The sequence below is a fragment of the Hipposideros armiger genome, unplaced genomic scaffold (genome assembly GCF_001890085.2).
Source record: "Hipposideros armiger isolate ML-2016 unplaced genomic scaffold, ASM189008v1 scaffold_632, whole genome shotgun sequence".
Taxonomy (NCBI): Eukaryota; Metazoa; Chordata; class Mammalia; order Chiroptera; family Hipposideridae; genus Hipposideros; species Hipposideros armiger.
The window spans coordinates 139,467-164,476 of NW_017731982.1; the positions used below are offsets into that span (position 1 = coordinate 139,467).

At 40.6% G+C, this 25,010-nt stretch overlaps 1 protein-coding gene across 1 annotated transcript in view; it reads left to right on the plus strand.

Moving 5' to 3' along the window:
- NTRK2 (neurotrophic receptor tyrosine kinase 2) overlaps positions 1–25,010 on the plus strand; it is a 180,664-nt gene that overhangs the window by 82,379 nt on the left and 73,275 nt on the right. The window contains exon 5 of the mRNA XM_019625496.1: positions 19,888–20,018. Within this exon, the coding sequence (XP_019481041.1) occupies positions 19,888–20,018 (131 nt within the window). The remainder of the gene's footprint in view (positions 1–19,887; positions 20,019–25,010) is intronic.

Sequence of the window (25,010 nt, forward strand, 5' to 3'; positions counted from 1 at the left end):
AAAAATAAAAGAAGCTGATGCATGTTACAACACGATGAACCTTGAAAACATGATATTAAGTGAAAGGATGCCAGACACAAAAGGACACCTAATGTGTGATTTCTTCTATATAAAATGCCCAGGATAGATAAGTCCATAGAGATAGAGATAGAAAACACATTAGTAGTTCCCCGAGGCTGAAGGGAGAGGGAAATGGGAAGTGACTGCTTAATAGGTACAGGGTTTCCACTGGGGGGTGATGAAAAAGTGCTGGAATTAAATAGTGGTGATGGTTGCACAAAATCGTAAGCATACTTAATAATGTCACTGAATTGTACACCTTAAATTGATACATTTTATGTTACATGCATTTTTATCACAATTTTTAAAAAATGCTGATAAATGAAAACAAAACAGAGAAACAGCTCCTAGTCCCCGTACCCAGCAGATATTACTAGTAAATCATGGCTCTCTTTCCCACTAAACTCCTGATTTTCTCAATATAGTGTTTCATGCAGGCATTTCCAATTGATAGGAGGAGGTATATATGAAGGAGTTTGTTTTGTGTCTTTCGCAAGGATCTCATTCTAGGCACATGGTTATCCAGTCTAGAGCGGGACAATGGGTCCCAGATCCTACCAGGAGCAGGACTGGGGCTGCTTGTTTTTTGCCTTCCTTAGTTAGAATTGGTTCAGGGCCTGGGTGAGGCTGGGCCTGCTAATGCCAACCTCGGTTACAGCAGCTGAGATTAGTCGAGGGCCAAGTGGCAGAGCAAAAACCATCTTGCTTTTTATATTAAGATCCAAGACATAGCAGGCAGCTCTATATTGTTCCTGGAGATTTCAAGGCAGCCTGTTTGCAAGCTGGATTTCAGGAGAGAGATGGGAGTGATTTATGGTGACATCTATTAAGCTTTTTTAGAACAGAATACATGTGTTCTTGCTCCTACCGTAAAATTAATTGTTGCTAATTAGTTAGGGCTGCCAGCTCACTTGTGTGTGAGAGTCTGTCACACTGCCTTGTCCTGGTCCTGCTAATTAGCTTTCTAGAGTCTTATCGTATCCTGGTGTCCTGTAGCTTTCCTCCCACTGTATGTTTCTTATCTAAACAATCAAGCCTGCTTGTTGGCTTTGGTTTGTATTGCATAGAGGTTTAACTCTGGGGGCATAGAAATCCTGGTGGGTTGTCTAATGATGTCAGATGAGACAAATCATTTTTTTGTATAGCATCAGGCATTGCATAAGTGCATTTGACCCAAAATAAACATCTGTCTTTCAAAAGTTCTTTTCTTGAAGTACAAAATTCCTTTCAAATAATACAATTAAGCTCTCAAGTACTTGGTGGAGGTCATCAATTTCTGGGTTGCAGAGTCTGGGATGGAGGTCATTCTGCTGGAATGATAACCAATAAGCATGTGCTGTAGGTAGGACTGTCCGGGCAGGACAGCTCCTGGGCCACAGTGACAGGTGCCTGGCCTCGGGCATTGTAAGTACCAGCTCTAAGGGTGATGCTTTGAGGTGCTGGAGATATCACGACAGTGATTGAGCTGTCCACAGCCTTGCAGCCCCCGGAGGGGCTCTGGTATATTTCCTAGGGAAGTGCTGGTTGTATAATAGCAGCTGACATTTCCATGGGAAAAGGAGGTCAATTCTGTTGGGTTTTTTTTTTTCCCCAGCGCCAGAAGCTTGCTTTGTCTATTCAGCATGAATCTCGAGGTGACAGTCTCATGAAGTTATTATCACATATAATGACAATAAAAAGACCAGTTTTGGTTTTTTGGGTTTTTTTTGAAATACAGTTCTGCGCCCAATGAAGCTTGTTTACTCCTCTGCTCAATAAACCAACAAAACAGTCAGGCGCAGGGAGAGAGAAAATTCCCATTTATCATTGATTGCATCGTGCATGCCTCTGCCCACCTCCTGTGAGGCGGCTGATTGCACACATTCCCATGACAGAGTAATGTGACTTCATTGACTGGCAAGCAGCTGTCAGTGCAGCATGTGAGGTGTCTGGGTGTGTGTGTGGGTAATGCCCACACACTGAAATGAAAAGGGAGTGGAAAGCACAGCAGAGCGATTGAAATTTAAAGGGAAAGCGTGTCTTTATTAAAATTCACTTATGAACATGGAGGCTGTAAATCTGGTCATGTGTATGAGCCCACCTGCCAAGCAAAGGAAGGGTACTGATTTTGACCCTTAATGCTTGTTGCTTTGGGGTAGGCCTTTAGATAACAGGTGCTGGAAAGGCAGAATCTAGCACCAAGTCTCCAGCTGGCCCAAGCAATCGCGTTATTAAGACCCACATTCTCCATGCACCAGTGTCAGACTTGTCCTTGTCCTCCCATTCCTTCTCTTCCTCCTTCTCCACACCACACTTGGGGCCCCTTTGCATCTGCTTCTGCTCCCCATATTTACCTCCATTTCCTCAGAGCTGATATGGGTCCAAATAAAGATGACACGTGACAACATCTTCTGACTTAGATGCAGGGAGTCATCTGACATGAGTCCATATTTTCCACATGCATTGGGAAGGTCTGAGGTGGTCCCAGTGATGTTTGTACATGGGTATAATCACTCCATTTCTGAGAAGTCTTCTTGGATAGAAGACCAAGGGATAAAATAAGGAACTTTTTGGACAAATTCATGTGATTTTTTTTAATGAACCCTTTGCCTTGGCAACTGGATCACTTAATTTGGCAGCATGGTTAAGGGTAAATGTGATTGAGAAAGCCATTCATGTTTCTGAGAGTCATGTGAGGTATGGTAGCTGAGTGAATAATGCTTTTGCTTCAATTATTAAATAACTTGGCGTTTTAGGATTTATAGCTTTCCTTTTATTTTCATTGCCACCACTGTAACCCAGGACTTCATGACTATGCTTTTATTAAAGTAGCAATCTCTTAGCTACTCTCTTTACTTCAGTGCACACTTAATACATTGTGCACATCCCTACCAAACAGTGTACTAATCACATAATGCCCCACCCTCATTCGGGACCCTACAATAGCTTATAGGATCAAATCTAGACCCCTCATATAACCTTCAGTGTCTCTGTGATCTGGTCTCATTAAACCTATTGAAACTTCTATTGAAGTTTTTTTTTTTTTATTAAATTCATTGGGGTGACAATGGTTAGTAAAATTACATAGGTTTCAAGTGTACAATTCTGTAATACATCATCTGTATATCACGTTGTGTGCCCACTCACCACCAAGTCAGTTCTCCTTCCATCACCATATGTTTGACCCCCTTTACCCTCTTCTACCATCTCCCTCCCACCTTACCCTCTGGTAACCACTAAACTGTTTTCTGTCTTTATTGAACTTTGTATCCTACTACCTCTCATCACACACCCTTGTGTGATGAGAGCAATCCTATTCGCACTACCCTGTCTTCATGCCTTTGCTTCTCCTTCTGTCTTAGTCCACCATTACCTCCAATTATTTAAATAAGTCCACTTTGCACCTTTCAACCCAGACTTTCTTAATCTGTGAAGCCTTTCCTCTAATTGCCATCCACATTAACTTTTCCTTTCTTGAGTTCATATCCCTTAGCAGGCAAATGCTTGGCACTATTTTACATCAGCAGCTTTCATTGATCTTAGTGTCTTATCTACAAGTGTCGTCTTCAGAATACATTTTTACTTTCTTGACCCATAGTCTCCATAGAATGCCTACTATGCCACTTGGTTCTAAAGAACATTGAACTTGGGATCAATAGATCAAGCTTGGGGCCTGGCTCTATACCTGGACGGCTGTGTAACCTTGGAGGAGCCCCTTGGCCTCTCTGAGCCTCTGCTTCTTCAGCTGTAGGATGAAACTCAGAAAACTTTTACAGCCTACTTCACAGAGTTGTTTTAATGCCTAACTAAAATAACATGGGAGAGTACTTTATGAACCTTAAAGTTCTCCACGACCAGAAGGCCCATTATTATTGTAGTTGTTTGTAATATTAAACATTAAATTCAACTGGAAAAAAATGTATCTTTAAGGCATTGTGTAATCTTGAGTGCTGAATTGCTAAATAGAAGTGGTCATGCCATATAATATTTATAATACATTTTATTTGTCAGGGTGCTTTTTATTTTGAATACCATTTTGTTCTTGCTGGGGTACAGGCGTCAGGTAGTTTTATTCTCATTTTACAGCAAGAAGGAGGAAATCAAAGTGGGGCAGATACATTAAGTGAATTGCTTTAAATCATGTAGTTACTTATTGGCAACAACTGGACTGAGACCTCCCTTTCTTCCTCTTAAACCCTGCCTGCATTTTCACTCACTGCTACCCTATCACCACCCTGGGCCCTGCCCACAGGACACTTCCCTCCTTGTTTCTGTTTCCTGCCTCAGTGGGCCTTTTCCTCTTTGGCTTTCATTGGTTCTCCTATAGCTAGGTGGATTCATCTGAGATGGTAAGGATCCCACTCCTGTTCAATTCGTTATAATCATGTGCACATTCATAAGGTAGAGAGACAAAATATAAGACCATTTTACTGTTCCTTACAAATACTGTTGATTCACTCAAGAATTGTTAGATGGAGGAGCCTGGATCAGGGAAGTGATCTGAGTCTAATGCTGGGCCCTCACTCATGGTTCTGGCCCAAGTGTAGACTTCAAGCCTCCTGAGAAATCAGGTTCTCCTTAGAGGCTTGTCCACCAGGCCCCAGGTGGGACTATGAGACAGGCCTGGACATTTTTTAGCCATACTCACAGGGACAAACTGTTGCTACCGATTACTTCCTCAATTCAGCATACCATATAATTAAACATTGGCTTGTTCTTGAATGAATTTAATGTCATCTACTCTGAATATATGATGCCACTTTAACACTTCAGACCATGCCAATCCCAGATGTTAATGGTTCATATTAACATATAAGAACAGACATTTTAATAAGCCAGCATAAGTTCCCCTTGCGATAGTAACATTGACACTTTCTCAAGAGAAGGCAATTTTTAAAAGGGACTTTGTTGCAGAACTTGGGGAATCATGCCGGAAGTCAGATTTCTCTCATCCTCTGCAGTACCCCCAACAGTACCCCAAAGCCCAGTGGGCAGGAACAGTTCTCTCTTTTCTTACAAATTTTTTTTTCAATTTAAGTATAGTTGATATGCAATCTTACACTGGTTATATTAGTTTCGGGAATACAATATAGTGATTTGACATTTTCATACCTTACAATGTGACCATGTTGCTAATTCCAGTAAACATCCATCACTGTGCAAACTTATCACAATATTATTGACTACATTCCCCGCCCCAACCTGCTTCCTTCTGGTAACCACCCCTTTGGTCTTCATTTCTATGAGTCTGTTTTTGTTTTGTTTGTCTATCTGTTTTCTGGGGGTTTTTTTTTAGATTCCACATATAAGTGAAACTTTATGGTATTTGTCTTTCTCTGCCTGACTTATTTCACTTAGCATAATTCCCTCTAGATCCATTTTTTATTGCTGTGTAATATTCCACTGTGTGTGTGTGTGTGTGTGTATCACATCTTCTTTACCTATTAATTTATCAGTTGACACCTAGGTTGCTTCTATATCTTGCCTATCGTAAATAATGCTGCATTGAACATAAGGGTGCATACATCGTTTTGAATTAGTGTTTTCATTTTCTTTGGGTAAATATCCAGAAGTGGAATTGCTGGGTCATATGGTATATTTATTTTTAGACTTTTGAGGAATCGCCATACTGTTCTCCATAGGGGCTGCCCCACTTTGCAGTCCCGCCAACCGTGCACAGGTGTGATTAGGTAAATGTGACTTAGTTGTGTGCTTTTCATAACTGTTGCCAAAAAGCTGAGCTTGTATCATTGACGGCAATGTTTGGAAGTGTTTCAGCTGACAGGAGCACACAAAACAAGTCCTTATCAAAAGACAGGGAGGAAAGGAACCCAAGAACCATGACTCTCATGTAATAAATCTGCTCCCAGCTTGTAAACTGCCTGAAACACCATGCTTCTTGGCATGAGTTCACACCCAAGGTTTTGCAGCTCATCAAAGATAAAGAGTGTAAATAGACAGAGGACGAAAGGGATAAGTCTGGTAGCTACAGAGAAAGGGTGATTTGACTTCTGGGAACAGGCTGTAGCAATATTCCACTGCCTTCGTATAGCCTTTATCTTCCCTGCCTTCCCCTGTTCTTATACTTTAGAGCTATATGTTGTATTTGGTTGATAAATGTCTATAGTGAGAATGATCAGGATATAATGAAAATGGCACTGGATTTGGGGGAAAGCAAATGGGTTTTGTGTTCTAGCTCAGCTCTGGAAAATTAGCACTTTTACGGTGCCCTGCTGTCCTCATTTATAAAATGAGTTGGTTGTTGAAGGTCTTCAGGCACCCTGTTTAGGCTATTGGAGAACATTCCAGCTGCTGTGGGGACTCCAAGCAGCACTTCCTTACAAAGGTATAAAGATATTTTATTCAGATTGGTGAGCTGAGCCTCTCTGTTTGCCTCCTATCCATTACAGTGAGGTTTCCATAATGGATGAGTTTCAACAGATTTCTGGAAGAGAGATGGTGCATGGTTGCCATGTTGATGCATGAAACATAGTGGAGGAAATTTCAACTTACAGTATGTTGTAGGGGGTCTGTAATGGAGGCAGGACCACCCTGTTTGGTGGAACCTGGAATGGCTCCAGGCATGGGGCCAGCAAGGTAGCAGGTGCAACAGAGGGAACCAGCAGGAAAGGGCTTAATCACAAGGTAAGGACAACCACATTAGTGACATGCACTCTGACCTCTAATCTGCCAGAAAATCAGATGGCCCATTCTTTATACTCAGACCACCAACAACAAAACAAACAAACAAGCAAAAAACAAAAGAACAAAACAAAACAAAAAATAAAGGAAATCTAAGACATCTCTATGCAGCAGTTACCAGAATGCCGGTGAGAGCTAATAGTGGGCATATAGGAGACCCAGAGTAATGTTCTCTTTCATTTGGCATATTTATGCTCTGGCTTACTGGTTCATTCTCTGCCTATTTGCCCTAAAGCAAGGCTCGCCTATCTGTGTTCTACCAATGACCCAATTCCTAACCAAACTTTCTACCCCCAAACAGAATTACTGACATAAGAGCACAAGCTACTCAATCTTTCATTATTATATAAACATAGGATTCAGGATTCACCATACACATGAGGACAATAAGCTTCTGAAAGAGAAGATCCAAAGGGAGAAACTGACCTTGGAGGAAACAGAAGTACTACAGGAAGAAGAGAATTTAAAAGAAAAAAAAGTGTACTGTGATTTGAGATTTTATGTACATAAATCAAAGTTAGGTAGCTATGAAAAAGGAATTATAAGATAACAAAGAAGGAGCTCATAAACATTAAATATATGATGGCTGAAATAAAAGTTTCAATCATAGGTCTGAAAGATAGTCAAGAAAATTTTCCAGACTAAAGCAGAAAAAGGCAGAGATAGAAAGAGAAGAAATTTATGAGAGAGAATTCATATGATTCGGTTGTATCATGAGAAGTGACATATGACAATTAACATTTCCAATTAATAATTAAAACAGAAAGAAACGGTAGGGAAAAAAATATCAAAGAAAAAAAAAACAGAACATGATTTTCCGGTATTGAAGAAGCACCTAGATCTCAAATTGAGAGGTTCACTATGTGCCAGGAGGGTTAACGAAAAAAATCTATATACTTGAATTAGATGCTAGGACACACTCTTGAAGCTGGGACAGAGAAGTCATTGGATCTTGATGCTAGGGACATCCTTTTTCAAATGTCCCAGAAGTCCTCTGTGTGACATTAGACATGAGGAAAAGAAAATGCAGTCACGGCATCTACTTAGCCTTGCAGTATCAGTATTAAGCTGGTCATATTAACATAAATTCTGTTCAGTGCTTTCAACTTTTAGAAGCATAAAGCACTTAATTGCATCATATTGTGAATTGAATGTACATAACGACAATCTTGACACAGCTGCAGTAAAGGTCAAGCTCATAGAATATGGGAAGTGATTACAGCAGAGGGAAGGTGGGGGTACTATTATGCTCATCATATACAGAAGAGTATCAGGATACTCTGGCTGAAATAGAAATATAGTATGATAGATAATCAATAGAACTAAAAAATAATACAGGTGGGAGGTGGGAGATAGTGTGAGCAAAATCCTCCTCCTATATATTGGAAAATCAGTGTGTCTTAAATTAGGAAATCAGAAACAGGATATATAACATATTAATTACAGTTATGGAGGTAATCCCTACAAAACCAAAAGTCAAATTGGATTGAATTTGTTTCCCAGGAAAGTAGGAATGAAGACATGTGGGAGCATGAAAGGGTACAATTTCTTTCTTTCTTGAGCTCTTTCTTTAGAACTACTTGATTTGTTGCCATTTGCAAGTATTGCTTTCCTTAATGTTTTTTTGAAAATTGAAAGAAAACACATGAATTATTTTCTAATATTCAGAGATTCTGTTTGCAAAGATATAACCTAGCGAGAAATTAAGCTGAATCATATGAATGAACTAGCTGATATATGTCTTGTTTGGGCCTACACAAATGGAAATTTCATTTGGTTTGACCTAAATACTTTTCAGGTTTTGGACTTTAATATAGACATGTCTTAACATGGAGGTCCAGTATATGATGTGTTGGTATTTTGGAAATGCCATAATTCATTATGTCTAACAGGACCCTCCTTTCCAACCAACGTTTCAAGCCCTGCTCAAGTTACAAGGGAAAATTCAACTGGCACGTCCTCCAACCCCAAACCCTATACTCAAATACTTTACTTTTTGTTTTTTTCTAAACACCCTTAACCTTGTATTTTTTTACATCTATCATGGCAGTTTTTATGCTCTGCCTTTAACAACTGTTATTTGTGTAATTGTCTCATCTCCCTATTAGACTGCTCATCCTTTGGGGAACAGATTGTGTTCTACTGGGGGACACTGCATGGGTTTTAAAGCCAATGCCAGCTTGCTTTGTTCACTTTCCAGCTGTGTGGCTTTGGGCAAATAACCATCTCCAAGGCTCAGTTACCACATTTCTAAAATGGAGACAGTGCTATCTCTCCCTAAGTCCATTGGGATGTCTGAATAAGAAAATGTATGTACAATGCTTAACACAATGCCTAGCACACAGCAGATAATATAATTAGTGACCGTGGACATTCTCTCCCCTTATTCATCCTTTAACCTTCCACAGCACCAAACACAGTTCTTTTCATATAGATGCTTAAATGGTGAGATGAGGAGTGGGGAAGGTATGCTGGATTGAAAGATGCTGCAAGTATTGCAAAATCTTTTAAAGAAAATCCACATTAGCATTACCTCTTGAAATATGAGTTCTCAAATAAGCATGCTAAAAAGGAACTATCAGAGGACTCTGCTTTGCATGTTAATTGGACAGAAAGCCATCCAGGGATGGCAAACATTTGGGATGCACTCAAAAATCTTGTCTGTGATTCTCCATCTTACAGACACTGGCCACATGTCCTTGGTTATGAGCTGTACTGACTATCTGCCTTTCTATGGCATTAGGGCAGAATCTACAGCCAAGGAAAGCAGCCTGGGAGGCTAGTATGGAATTCTGGACCTCATACAATGCCCACTGGCTTTTCATCACTTTTAGGCTAAGTGCTTGTCCCTTGTGTTCAGAGGTTTCCTCATAAAGATTCCAGCCTGCTTTTCTAAAGTTCACTCAATGACTTCACAGAGCATCTCCTGAGTGGCCCACTTACATAGCACTGTGCTTGCTCCTCTCATCACCATTTATCACATTCTTATAGCTTTATTGTTGTAGCTGCATTTCTCCTACCAGCTCCTGCCACCTCACTAGAGTACGTGTATAGGTATTTATGTTATATGTATATAACATATATATATATATGTGTGTGTGTGTGTATGTTACATATGTATATTTATGTTAGGATAAACTGTTCAAACATAACACACAGGTCAGGGAAGCCCGTGAATGTGCATGGTTGTGGTTTGTGCATTTCCCCACCAAAAACAAAAGATTTCTTTCCCAGCAGGAGCATTCATGTAGAGGTACATTGAGAAAGGCCAACTAAGTTGAAGAAGTCACCCAGGAAAACATAGTAGCTACTGGTTTAAATTTTGAAGGAAGGAAAGTTTCTGTGAGGAAGGCACGGGCGTGGAGGATCCCAGATGATAGAACAGATACCAACACAGAACCCTTGAATGGAGGTTTATGCACAGAGCTTGGGAATGGGGTGAGTGTTAAAGGGAAGTTTTCCATCCTCAGGAAAAGGAAGAGCTTTAGAGTTCAGGGACACAGGGTTGGAGAGGTAGGCAGATATGACTGGCCCACCTGCCAGGATTCTGTACAATCACTCTGCATAATTATTCATGAAAATACAAACATTGCAGGGGCTGACTGACAAGTATTGTTTCAGCAGGGAGGGCTGTCAGGGCAAATCAATCCAACTCTACCACATGCCAGTGTGTAGAACAGATATAATTTTGGCTGTTAGGGACTGTCAAAGCGAAGGATGTGACGCTGTGTGTATTTTGAAGTGTGGTGTTCCCTTTAGTCTAACAGCTTGAAAGATTTCTGGGACTTTTCCCCTCCTTGGCTGTTTTCTATAAGAGGTTTTGGGAATTTAACTTTGAACAACTCAATTGCCTTTCTTTACCCCAATGTTCAGGCTAAATTACTCCTGCCTCCCTTCACCACTGTTCTGCTCTCATTAAACATGAGGGCATTAAAATTTGGTTTAAGAAGAAAGGGTCATTTGCTGCCATTAGATGTTGTATGGGGCATCGAAGTTAGTGCCCTTCAAGGAGTGCAAAATCACCTTGCAAAAGCCTGTCTTGTCCGTTACTGGACCCATTGCAAAGCGTAGCCCAATGGCCCACGATGGGGCCCTTGGAGATCCTTGAAAGTCCACTTCTTCCTTCAGGGGCCCAATGCTGTGATGAGCATCAAAGTTAAGGCCTTGAGAAGGTGGCTCACTCAAAACCTTTCCTCTCTGTTTCATAATTTTTCTGCATCCTTCACCCTACTGTGCTCTCACTGGCTTCCCCAAGAATCTGTCCCATGAATTTTCTTCCCTCCCTCCTTCCCTCTCTCCCTTCTTTTCTGCCTTTATTTTTGTGCTTATTTAATTTTTTACTCCTTACTATTCTTAATGTACAACACCCTCAAATTATTCCCTCCTCAAAAATCCCCCCATCCCCCACCCTCTAGACTCAGCTTACTATCTCTAGACCAAACTGTCAGTCTCTGACCTCCCATATGTGCAGCCTCCACTCACCACCTCCATGTCTTCACTTCCCACTCACTCCCTCTATCCCTTACAGTCTGACTTCTGCTCTCTTAAAGCTCATTCATGGCCCATTCTCCTGCCTCTCTGATTTCTCCAGTTTGGTCTTTTTTTTTTTTTAAGATTTTATCGGGGAACTAGGGGAGGAAAACAGTGTTGGGGAATTGGGGAAGGGAACCAGCCAAGTTGTTATTCTTCAGTCTTTGTGTGGAGGACGCCAGTCACCATCTAGCTGCCTGTCGGCAGCTCATGGCCTCTAAGCTCAAGGTGTGTGTTCAATCTTAGTTGTGGGTGGGTGCAGCCACCATCCCATGCGGGAGTCAAACCAGCAGCCTTGTTGTTAAGAGCGCACGCTCTATCCATTGAGCCATCGGGGCAGCAGCTCAGCTCAAGGTGCTGAGTTCAGTCTTGGTTGCTGGTGGGCATAGCCCACCACTGAACAGGCAATCTTGTTGTTACACCAGCTGAGCCATCCTGCCACCTCTTGGCAGCTCAGTGACAGCTCACCTCAAGCGCAGCATCACTGGCCCATGTGGGAATAACTGGCGGTCCTGTTGCTCAGAGCTCGTGCTCTTAAGCCAACTCTTAACCAACTGAGCCACTGGGCCAGTCCTCTCCAGTATGGTCTTGTTCTATGACTCCTTGTTCCCTGTCTTTCCCTGAAAACGTCAGAGGATTAGCTCTTAGCAACATCCTCTGTTCCCTTTGGGATCACAGACATGACTTCAGCTTCCCTGGGGTCTGTCACTCTGGGCTGTGTGCATTCGATGAACTAGGAGCTAGAGAAGAAAGATCGATAATAACTGGATGGAGCCCACCCTCAGCTGAGCACAGGCCTCTGTGAGAACACGCTCCAGAGCTGCACCCTGACCTGCTTCTCTGCCTCCAGCTTACTGCTGCCAGAATAATCTGATGATTTGTCCTTATCACTTTTCTTCCATGCTCAAAAGTTTTCACTAGGTCTACACGGGACTCATGTACAAAATAAAGTCATGGGCTCACAGATTGTGAAATGTGCCTGCTGGAGCCAATCTAAGAGGCAATGGAGCTCAAACTCTCTCATTTAAAGATGAGGAAATGAAGGCAAAGGGCAGTGACATCATTGTTCAAGAGCCCATACCTATTAGTGCCCAAGCATGTTTAACCTACTAGTGAGGGCTTCAGGGCCCTGTGTGATCCTGCCTCATTCTACTCATGTTGCCTGCTCTCCAACAATAAGCCAAGATCAATCACTGTTTCTTAAGAACACTCTGGACTTCTCCTCATCATCATCCTTGCTCTTTCTCTTCCCCCACCTCAGATACCCTTTCTCCCCATTCTTATCTCTTGTTCAATCACTCATCTATTCTTATATGTTCATGATATTATTTATTCATAAAATAGTTTTGATTGTTTAATATGTTCTAGGCCCAGCAGTGGGGACAAGGAAATTACATCTGTTCTCCAACCCCATCCCCACAGCATCCCTGAGTATGCCCATCGACATTGAGTTTTATGCCATTATGATGATAAGAGCTGTGGACTCTCTGTGCAGTGCTTTGGCTGAGGATGGCTTTCGTGTCATATGTTTATCTCTTATTGAGTTCTGCCTTGAGAAATAGTCTCAGGAAGCTTTCTATTTACTCTAGGGCCATGGTGGAGGACATTGAGCTCTTGTGGAAAATCCATTTAAAATATTCCTTTGGACACTAAGTGCCATGAAACATCTTACTATAAGGAATGCCTATACTTTTACTTATGGGTAGTAAAAATTTTGTAAATTATTGTGTTTTTCTTTTGGCTTCTGCTGCCAGGAAGCTCGGGGTCAAATTATGATTTAATTTTATTTATTTTTTATTTATTTATTTATTTTTATTGTTAGTTTCAGGTGTACAGAACAATGCAATAGTTATCCTTTTCACCCTCACAGAGTAACAACCCCCCTCCCCCCATGCATTGCCCTCCCACCCCCGATATCATGCTTATCTATTACAATTCCATTGATTCCATTCCCCCTCTCTATTCCATGTCCCGAGACTAAATGTATATATAATTATAGTTGGCATACAATCTTATTCAACATCAGTTTCAGAAATACAGTGCAGTGGTCAGGCCTCTACACCGACTATGAAGTGGTTTCCCCAACAGGACATGAGTCCATCTAGCATGACTTAATTTTAATAACCCTGTGGGACCCTAGAATTCACGTTTGCATTTCTACTTAATGCTTTGTGTTTGACTTCTGTTCCATTTCCCTGACTTGAGTTCTTACTTAAATTTTGTTTTTCCTTGCATGATCATACAAAGGACCTAAAATCTTTTGTGAAGGAAGCAAAGATGTAAGAAAGGTTTCATAGATACGTGTACATGTGTTTTTTGTAACTTCAGTTGTGAGTGCCCTGAAGACAAGGGTTATTTTACTCATTCTTTCTTTCAGACTTTAAAAAAATGCCCAAGCTATAGTAGGTACTTAATAAACACTTGTTGAACTAAACTGATAAAAGTAGACCCACAACTCCTTAAGTTGGCAAAGCCGAGCTCAGACCCTTTCACTTCCTTTTTCATAAGAAGGCCGAGGAAAGGTAGAGTGATATAGTGGAAAGAATTCAAACTCTGCCTGTTACCAATTGTACAACCTTAGATAAGTTATTTAGCTCATCTGATCTTCTTTTTTTTATTATTTTAATTTTCAAAAACAGAGTTAAGGATACCCTATTGGATTGCTATGAAGATTGATAACCCTTGTAAATCTCTCAACACATTTTTTTCTGGCTTGTAATAGCAATCAGCACATATTAGGCCCTCACTTCCCTCCCTCTATCCTCATTTCATTGGAAATAGCACTTGGAAAAGAATAAGTGGATTGCTCTATGACCACAAGTAAGTCAATTAATTGTGGTGTCATCTGTAAAATAAATGTGACTATTGACCTCATTCAGAGGGATATGAAAATTAATTGATGGTAATGCACATTGGGATTTTTTGCTGAAAAGTGCTTAAGAACGACTCAGTATTATTACATGTTTTATTTCATCATTAATATTATTTATGAATATTTGGCCGTGTCTTCTTCTGATATATTTTATGTCTGTGGCCTTAATTGCATTTATTTTCATTTTAGTACCAACTTGTATCTTAATAAAAATGTAGATGAAATTCAAAAACATAGTTCTTGTCTTTCATGCAAATTTATTTTACAAAAGTAGATGATTTTACCTGTTTCAATATGCTGCTCATGAAAAAGACATTAAGCTATTTAGTAAGTTATGTTTGTTAATTGTATTAAGATCAAGCTGAAGCATTTTTCAAGGTATTTAACTTTTATATCCGGCTTTTCACACTCATATTTTATGTTTATTGGTCATTTTCTAATGAAATTCTTCATTATGAGATGTTTGGTCCATTTCAGATGATAAATGTGAATGTTTCAAGCCTTTCTACTAGAAGAGATAATTAACTAAATGAAATACCTGTTTCCATTTTAATGTCAGGAAACGCTCACTGCCTTCAGTTTCAAACAGGACTTGTATTACAGAGCCCAAGGGGTGTTCTTCTGAAAGTCACAGGACCTGAGTCCTAGTTCGGCCACCGTCTAGCTGTGTGGCCCTGGGGAAGTCACTTTCCCCCTCCAAGCCTCACTTACCAACTGTCAAACACAAAGGAGTCAGCATCGCTGATCTTTAAGTTCTCTTTCCATTGTAGTGTCCAGTCCCCTGAGATGAAGCGAGCCCTATATTTAGATCTGTAGGGAAACAGAGATGCTCCTAATACAGGACATTATCTTTTGGGGGTATATTACTTTTGACCTTCCTGCTCAAAACTTCAAAATATACTTCCTTTGAACTGAAAATCACTTAGTACTTGGCATATGTGAGAGACTCAATAAATGTCTCAATTTAAGGTCTGTGTGCTGAGCAGCATATGTCACCTGGGCCAAGGTTTTCTATGAAACCTCATTAGTGAGGAAACGGGAAGGACACATTTTCTATTTCAACCGTAAGTGGGTAGAGTTTGTATTTATGTGTTTGTTTTTCTATCAATTTAGTGGTACCCAACATAGACATGAATTAATACTTTATCTATAGCCTGTGGGTGTGTATATAGAATATTTACTTTTGAGAGATATCAATAGGAATTCGATTTAGGCTATCTGAAGCTGCCAGCATCTCTGTAAGCTATCAAGGCTACTTTGTGACAAAATGCATTTTTCAGTGGCTGTAATGTAATACTAATACAAAACCGGAAATCTACTCACTTCTAGTACACATGAAGCAAATGACCCAAGGCACCAAATTTCCACTCTGGAAAGTTCCATTAATGACAAGGATACCAAGACAGCTCTCAGCCACTCATCTCCATTACTATGGCTGGTCATCAATTTCTCCCTGATTTTATAAAGTAGATTTATTTGCACAATAATTTAATTACATTCTTGGTTTTGACACTATCAATGAACATAGATCAGTCTGCAGACTACACAAGGTTGGTGTATTTCTTAGATTGCCTACACCTCTTATTGATACCTCCTTTTCTTTTGGCAAGGTAAATTTTAAAGAGAAACTTTTCTATAAAACTTTAAAACAAATTTAACCATTGTTACATTTAAATTAGTTATTCACATTGGGTTTGAGGTGATTTAATCAAGTGTCCAAAGAACAGAAAATTGACTGACCTCAGGGAAAAGAAGAATGTAAAAAAGCTTTCATGCTTACTTGATAACTTATTTATCATGGAATCCTTAAACTTACTTCACTCAGGAGAGTTTGTATAAAATGAATGCAAATGTTCATAGGGCTTTTTAAGACAGTGATAATCAAGATGCTAGTCCACAATGAGATAAAGAGCTTTTCCAGAATGTCAATCAGTGCATTGCTTCCCACATTAAGAAAGTCTTGCTCCTTGGAAAAGTCACCTTAATGCCATGCAAACAGTCAAACCAAACCTCCCACTGCCTTGCCTCTTAGCTGTCCTATTGAAAGATGCAGGATAAATGGCTGCCTAGTGTTTCTAAAGCTTAGGCAAGTTGCTAAACCTCTCTGTGCCTCGGGCTCTGAGAATGATGCCACTGGTAGGGTGGAGAGGGGAAGTTTGAGCCAGGAGCTCAGTAGGTGAGAGGAGTAACCAAGATGTCAGTGATGAGGGGGCACAGGTGGTATAGGCAGATGGCTCCCTAAGATAGATGCTTTACGATAGCTGGGAGTCTAGCAGAAGAGAGAGAGAATAATGGCCATAAATCAGGTACAAGGGCCCTGAAATGCCTAGGAAAAGGGGTCCGGATGCTTCCATTTGAGAGGGCTGCAGGGGAAAGACATAGATGTCCTCAGGGCATGGCCAAGTTTTTATTTGAGTTAAGGAAGTAATGGGGAGTTTAAGGAGAGGTTGGAGATATAGTGAACTCATGGATGACAAGGGAGTGAGCCCAGAGGGCCTCATGGAAGGGTTTGTGAGGGAGGTGAGGGGGTGAGCATTGACTCAGACTGGGGCACTAATGAGCAAAGTTGGGATGAGAGGCTGGTTAAGGAGGGATGCCCTAAGAGGATGCAGAGGACTTCCTGTGGCGATTGCAAGAAACAGGAAATGAGGCGGTTGGGGATAAGTCCTAATGTTCTCTTGGAGGAGAATGGGAAGAAATTCTTAGCTTGATGATGTGCTCCCCAGATTAGTTGTTCTCTCTGTACCTGATATGTTGGAGAATTGGGCTGCTTTACGCCTATATATTTGATAGGGGTTGTTGTCAATTGATAGAAATAATATGATTAAACAGCATTTACCTGCAATATTATTATCATTCAGCACATTTTTTCAACAGATATTTTATAACACCAACCACCTGCAAAGCACTGTGAAGCCCTGTCAGGAATGAAAATATAAACACAAAATTGCTACCTGTGCCAGTGAGTGACTTTCAGTCTTACAAAAGAGAAATTCATTCTGTTTAAGGGGACTACATTGGCCAAAGGCCACCATTCATATATTATGTCCCAAACCAACAAAGTGAATTAATGCAAAATAGCAATTTATTAAAGAAAAGACGCATTTACTACTTTCAAGGTCAAATTGGGAAAACCAGTCTCATCAAATTTTAGTTTTGAAGGTGATGAAATTATCTCTTTATCTATAGCTTTAAAAACTTATTTCCCATCAACTTTTTTTCCTGCTTGGAAAATTTTTTGGAAAAATAAATGTAAATCAAGTGCAAAAAAAAAAAGTTAAATACTTGCCTTGATCTGGTTAGAGTGTAAAAGTAAATCAAGTGGCAATTTAATTCCCAGTGAACATGTGACAACCATGGTTAAATATTAGATTTAAATAGGGCAGCTAATCCTCTGCAAGAATTATATTTGTCTCTTAATATGGGCACTCTACCTAATGAACACATTTTTCTCCTCTTAAATCCAGGCATTGCTACCAGAGCATGAGAAATTAATATACATCCTTAGATTCATTAATATTGTTGCTCATAAAAGACCTTTTGATTTTTATCACCCTGAGTTCCCAGAGACCCATGGAAGCCATCATTGCTCCAAACCCCATGAATTATCAGGGGGAAAAAATCCTATTAAAGCCAAATCTTAATCACCACTTGAATTTTATATCAAGTTGTATCGAAAAAGAAACTGTATAGCATGTTCATCAACATAGAATAGATACATAAATGGTGGTATAGTCCTTCCACAGAATATTATAAAGTAATAAAAGCAAAAGAATCACTATAACACACACACTGTAACTCAACATAACTCAATCTCAAGGACATTGTTAAGCGAAAGATGCAAGAAATGGAAGAATACATGTAGTATGGCTCCATTTATGTAGGTTTGAAACCAGGCAAAGCCAAATAGTATCTCGTTAGTGATATCTCGTTAGTAGCCAGTCTATAAAGGAAATGACTGACACAAAATGAAGGATAGTAGTTATCCCTGAGAGGTGAGTAGGGAAGTGGATTCAATCAAGAAAGAACACAGTAGTGCTTCTAGCGTATTAATGATGTTCTGTTTCTTAAATGGAATGTTGGGTTCATGGGTATTTATTTTATTATCATTATTTAAACTGCAGAGATATGCTTTGCATTTTCTTTTGTTTTTGCGATGCAGTTTACAGTCAAGAAAAAAACTTTTAAAGAAAGGTTGTCAAATTAAACCACAGTAATAAATCCTTTCTATGTGCTCAGCACATGAGGTAACAGGCGATAAACAGGGCTTGCTCTTAGCCTCAGGGAGTTTACAGATGTGAAATAATTGGGGGATAAGCCAGAATTCAACTAAGCACAAGCCATGATATAATGTGATTACAGAGGAGATCTTTGGAGGTCAAAGTGGTCCTGAAAAGTTTTCTGAGGGAGTGAATTTGAACTGGCAGAGGAGGCTGGGAGATTGCTTTTACTTTTTACTCTATTACTTACGCATATATATTTCTATTTCTCTTGTCACGGTTAACACAACTTACAATTGAAGAGAAACTTTGTGGTGCAGAAGGAAAAACATGGACTTTGGATTCAGACAGACCTGGGTCAAATCCCAGCTCCTCCTTTCCATACTGTGGATCATTGAAATTCCTGCAGACTCAGTTTCCCCATGTCCAAAATGCAGAGAGGAATGCTTCACAGAACTGTGAGAGCGAAATGAGAGAACACTGTTGGCTATACATTCCGAGCTTTAGAAGGAGTCACTGTTCCCGTTCAATACTGCCATTCAGAGATCAGGGGTTCAGAAAAGAACGGTGGCCAATGTCCTGGTGGTACCCCTGTGCTAGGGGAGTCAGTACTTGATATGCAAGTGAAGAGGCACAAGCACACACTGCAATTCTGTCCTTCGCAATCTGCTGTTGGGCTTCTCCACTGGCTCTGTCCTTCAGAGCTTTGCTTTGCTCTACTTTCCACCTTGTGACTAACGAACGGGCTTCAAAGGACCTTTGACTGCCTCCTGCCTTGTTCCCCAGGAAGGCATACGGATGAGTGACAAGGGCCAGCTCTGCTCTAGACTCGGGGGAGAAATATTTTCTCTTCCCTAGATTCATCTATGTTTGTCTCTTCTTGGCTTTGAATTTCCAAGACTAGGGCATGATCTTAAAAAGGGCCCAGGAAAGGTGCCAGCAGGGTCTAGACATTTCTGTTCTAAACAAAGGGAATTACTGAGATTCAATGATGATTTAGCCCACTCACCAGGAGACTAGAACTGGGGTGAGGACAAAGCTTTAATTAGCAATGTGGTTCTTGCATTTTCTTTGTGTGTCCTCTGAGCCTCTCTCCCTCTGGAATCTGAGGCAGCTTAACAAAGAATTAGGGATTCCTGGCTATCTCTCCGCCTTTTCCCACTAGACATATGAGTAACACATATATGCAAAGCATTTGGCTTATAAGAGGCCCGCCATTAAAATCCATGTCTTTCTCATTTCCCCCCTTTCCTAGTCTGTAAAGTTCATTAATAGCATGCTGCAGCCAACAGCTAGGTCACTACTTTAGTTCTCTTAAAAGCAATAATTGAGCTCTGGAGAGCAAGCCGATGCAACTGTCTCCCAGCTGTTTTGGGGTGGACATTGAGCCTCTCCTTTGGTTTGTTGTGTTCAGAGGAGAGAATCAGGGCCTGCGTGCTCAGGATGCGGGCCCCTGACGCTCCACCCTCTGCTTTCACCTCTGCGTGCTTCGATTCCAATTTCCATTCTGTCTTTATTTTGCAGTTGTTCAGCACATCAAGCGACATAACATTGTTCTGAAAAGGGAGCTAGGCGAAGGAGCCTTTGGAAAAGTTTTCCTAGCTGAATGCTATAACCTCTGTCCTGAGCAGGACAAGATCTTGGTGGCAGTGAAGGTAAGAGAACATTCCAGAATGCCTCATTATCCATTGTCACAGTAATGTGGGGAAATGTTACTTAATTTTATTTTTGTGGCCAGTTTGGGAGCAAATTGTGTCTGCTATGGTGGGTGTGTTCAAATTCCGTTAACTAAATGGACAGCGGGAAGGATATTTGGAGTATATCCAACTGTCGGAGGTTCTTGTTAGGGGCAACCTACTAGTCTGCAGGCTGTGAATAGCTCTGAGCTACTCTCCCAGGTCAATGTGAACTCAATTCTGGGTGGAGGTCAGTGGGGTCTGACAATTCAACCAGCTAAGTCTTGGAGTCTCAGCCTTGCTCCTCAGATTGCTTGGTGCTTGTGCCAAGCTCAGCTGGATCTTGTCTGTGTTGAGGTTCTGGAAGGGAGACTGTGGAGCTCGCATCGCCTCTCAGCCTCTGTTCCATTCAGACCTCCTGTTAAATCTTACCTCGTCTTTCCCAAATGTTTCCGCAGTCCCAGGATTTATACAGTACAAGCCTGACTCCATCCCGAGATGGATGGCATCTCTTGTGGATTCTGCCACCCCAGGAAACACAAGGTTTTATTAAAATAAAAAAGCCTGAAAGTCCTTCATCAAAGCTATTTCCCCAGAAACTAAAAAAAGGAGACCTGATCTTCAGTAAGATAAACGTAACTGAAGTGGTATAATATCCATTGAGCTCTCTGAAACACAAGAATTAACAAAAATAGCACAAAAACACTCCAATAGATCTTTTGCTTATGCATTTTCAAAATTAAAAAAAAAATGCTCAAGGTATTGAATAACATGGAAAACACTTAAAAGAGGCATGTATTTATAAAATAAATTAAGTGGCAAATGAATGACTAATGTAATAAAATGTAACCTCTTGGTTTTGTATAAGATGATTGGGTTTTGTTGTTCTTGTTTGTTTGTTTACTTCTGCCAAACACAGAATATTTGGTGAATGGCAATTCTCTACTAGCTATAGCCAGGACATTTTTAAAAATCAGATGTATATTCCATTACTGTATCTTAGCATTAAAATACTTCAGTGTATACATAATGGATAACTGAGGACAGAGGTAAAATTATTCTTGAACTTATCCATCCTGCAGACTGAACATAGTTTCTGTTCAAGTTCACTCAGATGAAAACGTGTGCAGTTGTTTTTCTTGTCATCAAAGGTAACTAACCTGAGTGGCATGAATATTCCTAGACTCTCAGCAAAGGCTCCTAAAACCTGCACTTTGGGGTGAATAAAGGTCAGACCTTTCTAGGGATGATAAATGTAATAGCAATCAAATAAACATCATCACACTAAGATCGGCCAATGGAGGAGGGAGAGTGAGACAGAGGCGAGAGGAGAGGAAAGGAGATGCAAGAGAAAGGTGAGGCCAAGTGGCTAAAGGTGTAAAGTGAGAATCCTTCAGTGGCTTTGGGGATGTTTAATCCCTGCTGCTACTATTGCTTTCTCTTTTCTTTCATTTATTTGAAAAGTTTATTTATTTTTTTAAGCACAAAATGTTCCGAACACTTGGCAGTGTTAAATCTGCAGCCTTTGCTTTCTTCTTCTATCTTTTCTTTTTTTTCCTCTCTCTCTTTGGGTAAATGAGATCAAAAGATGCCTCTATTTTTGTAGATTCATAGACGGATAAAATGTTAGAATTGGAGGAAGCTTAGAGAACATCTAATTCTAATCTAGCCATGTGTTACAGACAAGGAGACTGAAGACTGTGGAGTCATGCCCTGGGCCCATGTTTCCCACTGCTATTTGGGGACCAACAGGGAGCTAAGTCAGGCCCTCAGACTCTTAGTTTACTTCATGGGGTCACAAGACAAGAATCTTTGAATGTGAGAAAATTCTGGGAAGTTAGGGAATCCTAGGTGATAGTGTAGGAATGGCTCAGAGACCTTAGCCAGCTATAGAGACAGGTTTACAAAATTTCTCAGTGGATATAACCTTTCAGTTAGCATCATTCCTTATTCTTTGCCTGCTTCTCTGTACTTCTTGCAATGCCCCTAAGGAAAGGGTGTTGCATAGCTAAATCAGCTGCCCTCAACCCATAGGTCACATTTTCTTCCAAACACATGCTAAAACTGGACGTCAGGCTTTGGGCTAGTAATGATGAAGGATTAGCCAGTGACAGCAATGTGTAGCCAGCCAGTTGTCCTGTCCACAGCCTGCTTTCTCGGGGCATATCTCCCATCACCACTGTCAGTGAGGCTTTTCTCTGGTTTAAATCTCAACCATAGCCCTAATCCCACCTCTGACCCAAAGCCAGAACCTAGTCCTCAGACACTTCCTGGCTTTGCCAAATAACTATTTGCAAATTAATGATCTATGATGAGTGTGTTTGCTCTTTAATCAACACTGCTAAACAAAACAAAACAAAACAAAACAAGAAAGGAATTTGCCCCTTATCAAATCCTGACTCCTTCTCTTTGCTAGTCTCCCTCTCATTGAAATGCAAATGAAACCATTATCTCAAATAGAGAGGACAAAAGGACTACAGGTTAAAAATTTATTCCAACTTCAAGGTCGCACCCCTAAGAAGTTTCATCTCAATGAACTTGCATGTGCATGTTTGTTGAAATCAGAGGTTTTGCTTCTGTTTGCTAACACGATTCCAAGCTTCCGAGAGGATGCCCACTTTAACTTTCTCGGGTCCAGAGGCTGCAGCCACAGCAAGGAACAAAACAAGTCAGATCTGCCACGGACTCCAGGGTGAACTGGATCAGAATAACACATGAACCTTTCATGGAGCTACCTCTTGCCAGCCTGACCTGCTCTTTTCTACAGCTGTGGGCTGATTGGAAGTATATTCAAAGACTATTTCAGGAACCTGGAAGGAAAATGTCTATGGTTAAGTCCTAACCAGAATAAAGGGATTTTTTTTTTATAAGGATTGAAACAAATTGAATGTGTCTTCCAGTTCCTGCATAGCCTGTCACCTCTGAGGAGTGGCTGCCAGGGCTGCTCTTCTTCCATTGGAGGCACCCAGAGATGTTTGATAGTCTTTCTGCCCGTTGCCTAGCAACTCCTGCAGCATTGATTATGCATGCTAAGAAATAGCAGCTATTGTCCTTTTTCCTTCTCTAGAAGGAGCTAACTGGTTTGAAAGCCAAGGTTTTGCATTCAGACTGACACATGACAGGTTCCTGTAAATTCTGGTGTCACTTGCCCCAAATGATTTAAGAGCTTGAGAGATCCACAGGAACCAGTTTAAGATGGAAGTGATCCTAAGGCATGTGCAGGGCAGTCGGAGGCACATGGGGGCTGAGCTTGCCTCTCCCATTAGAGTATCTGCTTGTTTTGCCCTTTCCTTGATATTTTTGGATAAACTTTGGTTTTTATGGATTTGTCAACTATGTTTTGCTTTACACTGAGTTACAGTTGAAGAACACTTAGAGAGGATGAGAAGCAGAAAAACAACTCTTTTCATCAAAATGAGTTACTTTACCTTTAAGTAACTCAATCACCAAGGAAACGCTTCATTGCAGTTCCCTTGCATTGGATGCATTAGCTATTTTTGGCTCGATGCAACCTGCATTTCAATAGCTACAATTCCTGCAACACTTTCTTGTACTATGAATGCATGCTGATTTTTGTTTTTTAAATATGGTTTTCAAGGACTCATGGACTCTCTGTCCCCTCTCCACTAATTCAGGTATATTTCTAGAAACATATACTGTCAAACACGAGAGTGGCCTTAGAAATCGTATATGTAACCTAAGTCTCATGTTTGATAAATGAGAAAACCAAGACCCAGGGAAGTTGAGTGGCTCCCTTGAGTTGTAAGTTAAAGTGAGTGAGAGGTGCTGCACAGGAAGACTTGGCAAGATGAGAAATGGTGAAATCTGAGTTCAGCAGGCACTTTCTTTGGGATATAACTTAGGATTTTTGCTTTTCATGTTTCTGAGCATCTGTCAATAGGGGTAATAACTATGATTTTCTTCACCAAGGGTTTTGGAAAAGTTGACTAAGAAACCCTCTGGCACATTATCATGAGGTAGCCACAAAGTGCATCCAACACACTCCCGCCATTCCCATGTCTGGAGGTCCCTTGTCTAGCCCCTTGTTCCGCATGATTCCCACTAATCCATCAGCTTTCAGTTTGAGTTCCTCCTCTTTGGAGAGAACTCCCCTTGCCAGCTATCCTGGGTCAGACCTCCTCCCTATTGTATGCTATTAAGGCATCTGTACTTATCCTCTATAGCAGCAGTTCTCAACCTGTGGGTTGCGACCCCTTTGTGGGTTGAACGACCCTTTCACAGGGGTCGCCGGGTACTCGTATATGGGCATATCTGCATGTGGGCCTGGAGATGGATAGAGGAGCGGTGTCTCAGTTCCTAAGACCATCGAAAATATGTCTTTCCTGATGATCTTAGGCGACCCCTGTGCAAGGTTGAGAACTGCTGCTCTATAGCTTTGTCAAGGTTGTAATTATATGTGTATTCATGGGCTTATTTAATCAATGGCATCAATGTCTGTCTCCTCCATTAAAGTGGTATATTCTTGAGGGTAGGAACCATGCCTTTTAGCACATTGCATAACATGCAATAAATGCTTGTTAGATGGATGAAGGGATGAATGGATGGATGGATGGATGGATGGATGGATGGACAGACTATAGAAGTCATAGCCTTTTGAAAAAGCAAAAGGTTGGTGGTTGGGATTTCTGGGTAAGGAAATGATTTGATGAGCTATTGATAGTCATAGAATTTTATAACTGAGAGGAACTGTAAAGATATATATATATATATATATATATATATATATATATATATAGAGAGAGAGAGAGAGAGAGAGAGAGAGAGAGAGAGAGAGAGAGAGAGAACAATGTAATCTAATGAGGAGTCACTTTAGAAGTCATTGAATCACTGCACAGATACATAGAGCTATTATTGTTATTCTTTAGCTTAACTCCAATGTTTGCCAGTGAGGAAACACGAACCCAGAGAAGATCAATGACCCATCAAAAGTCACACAATTTGAACAAGGTC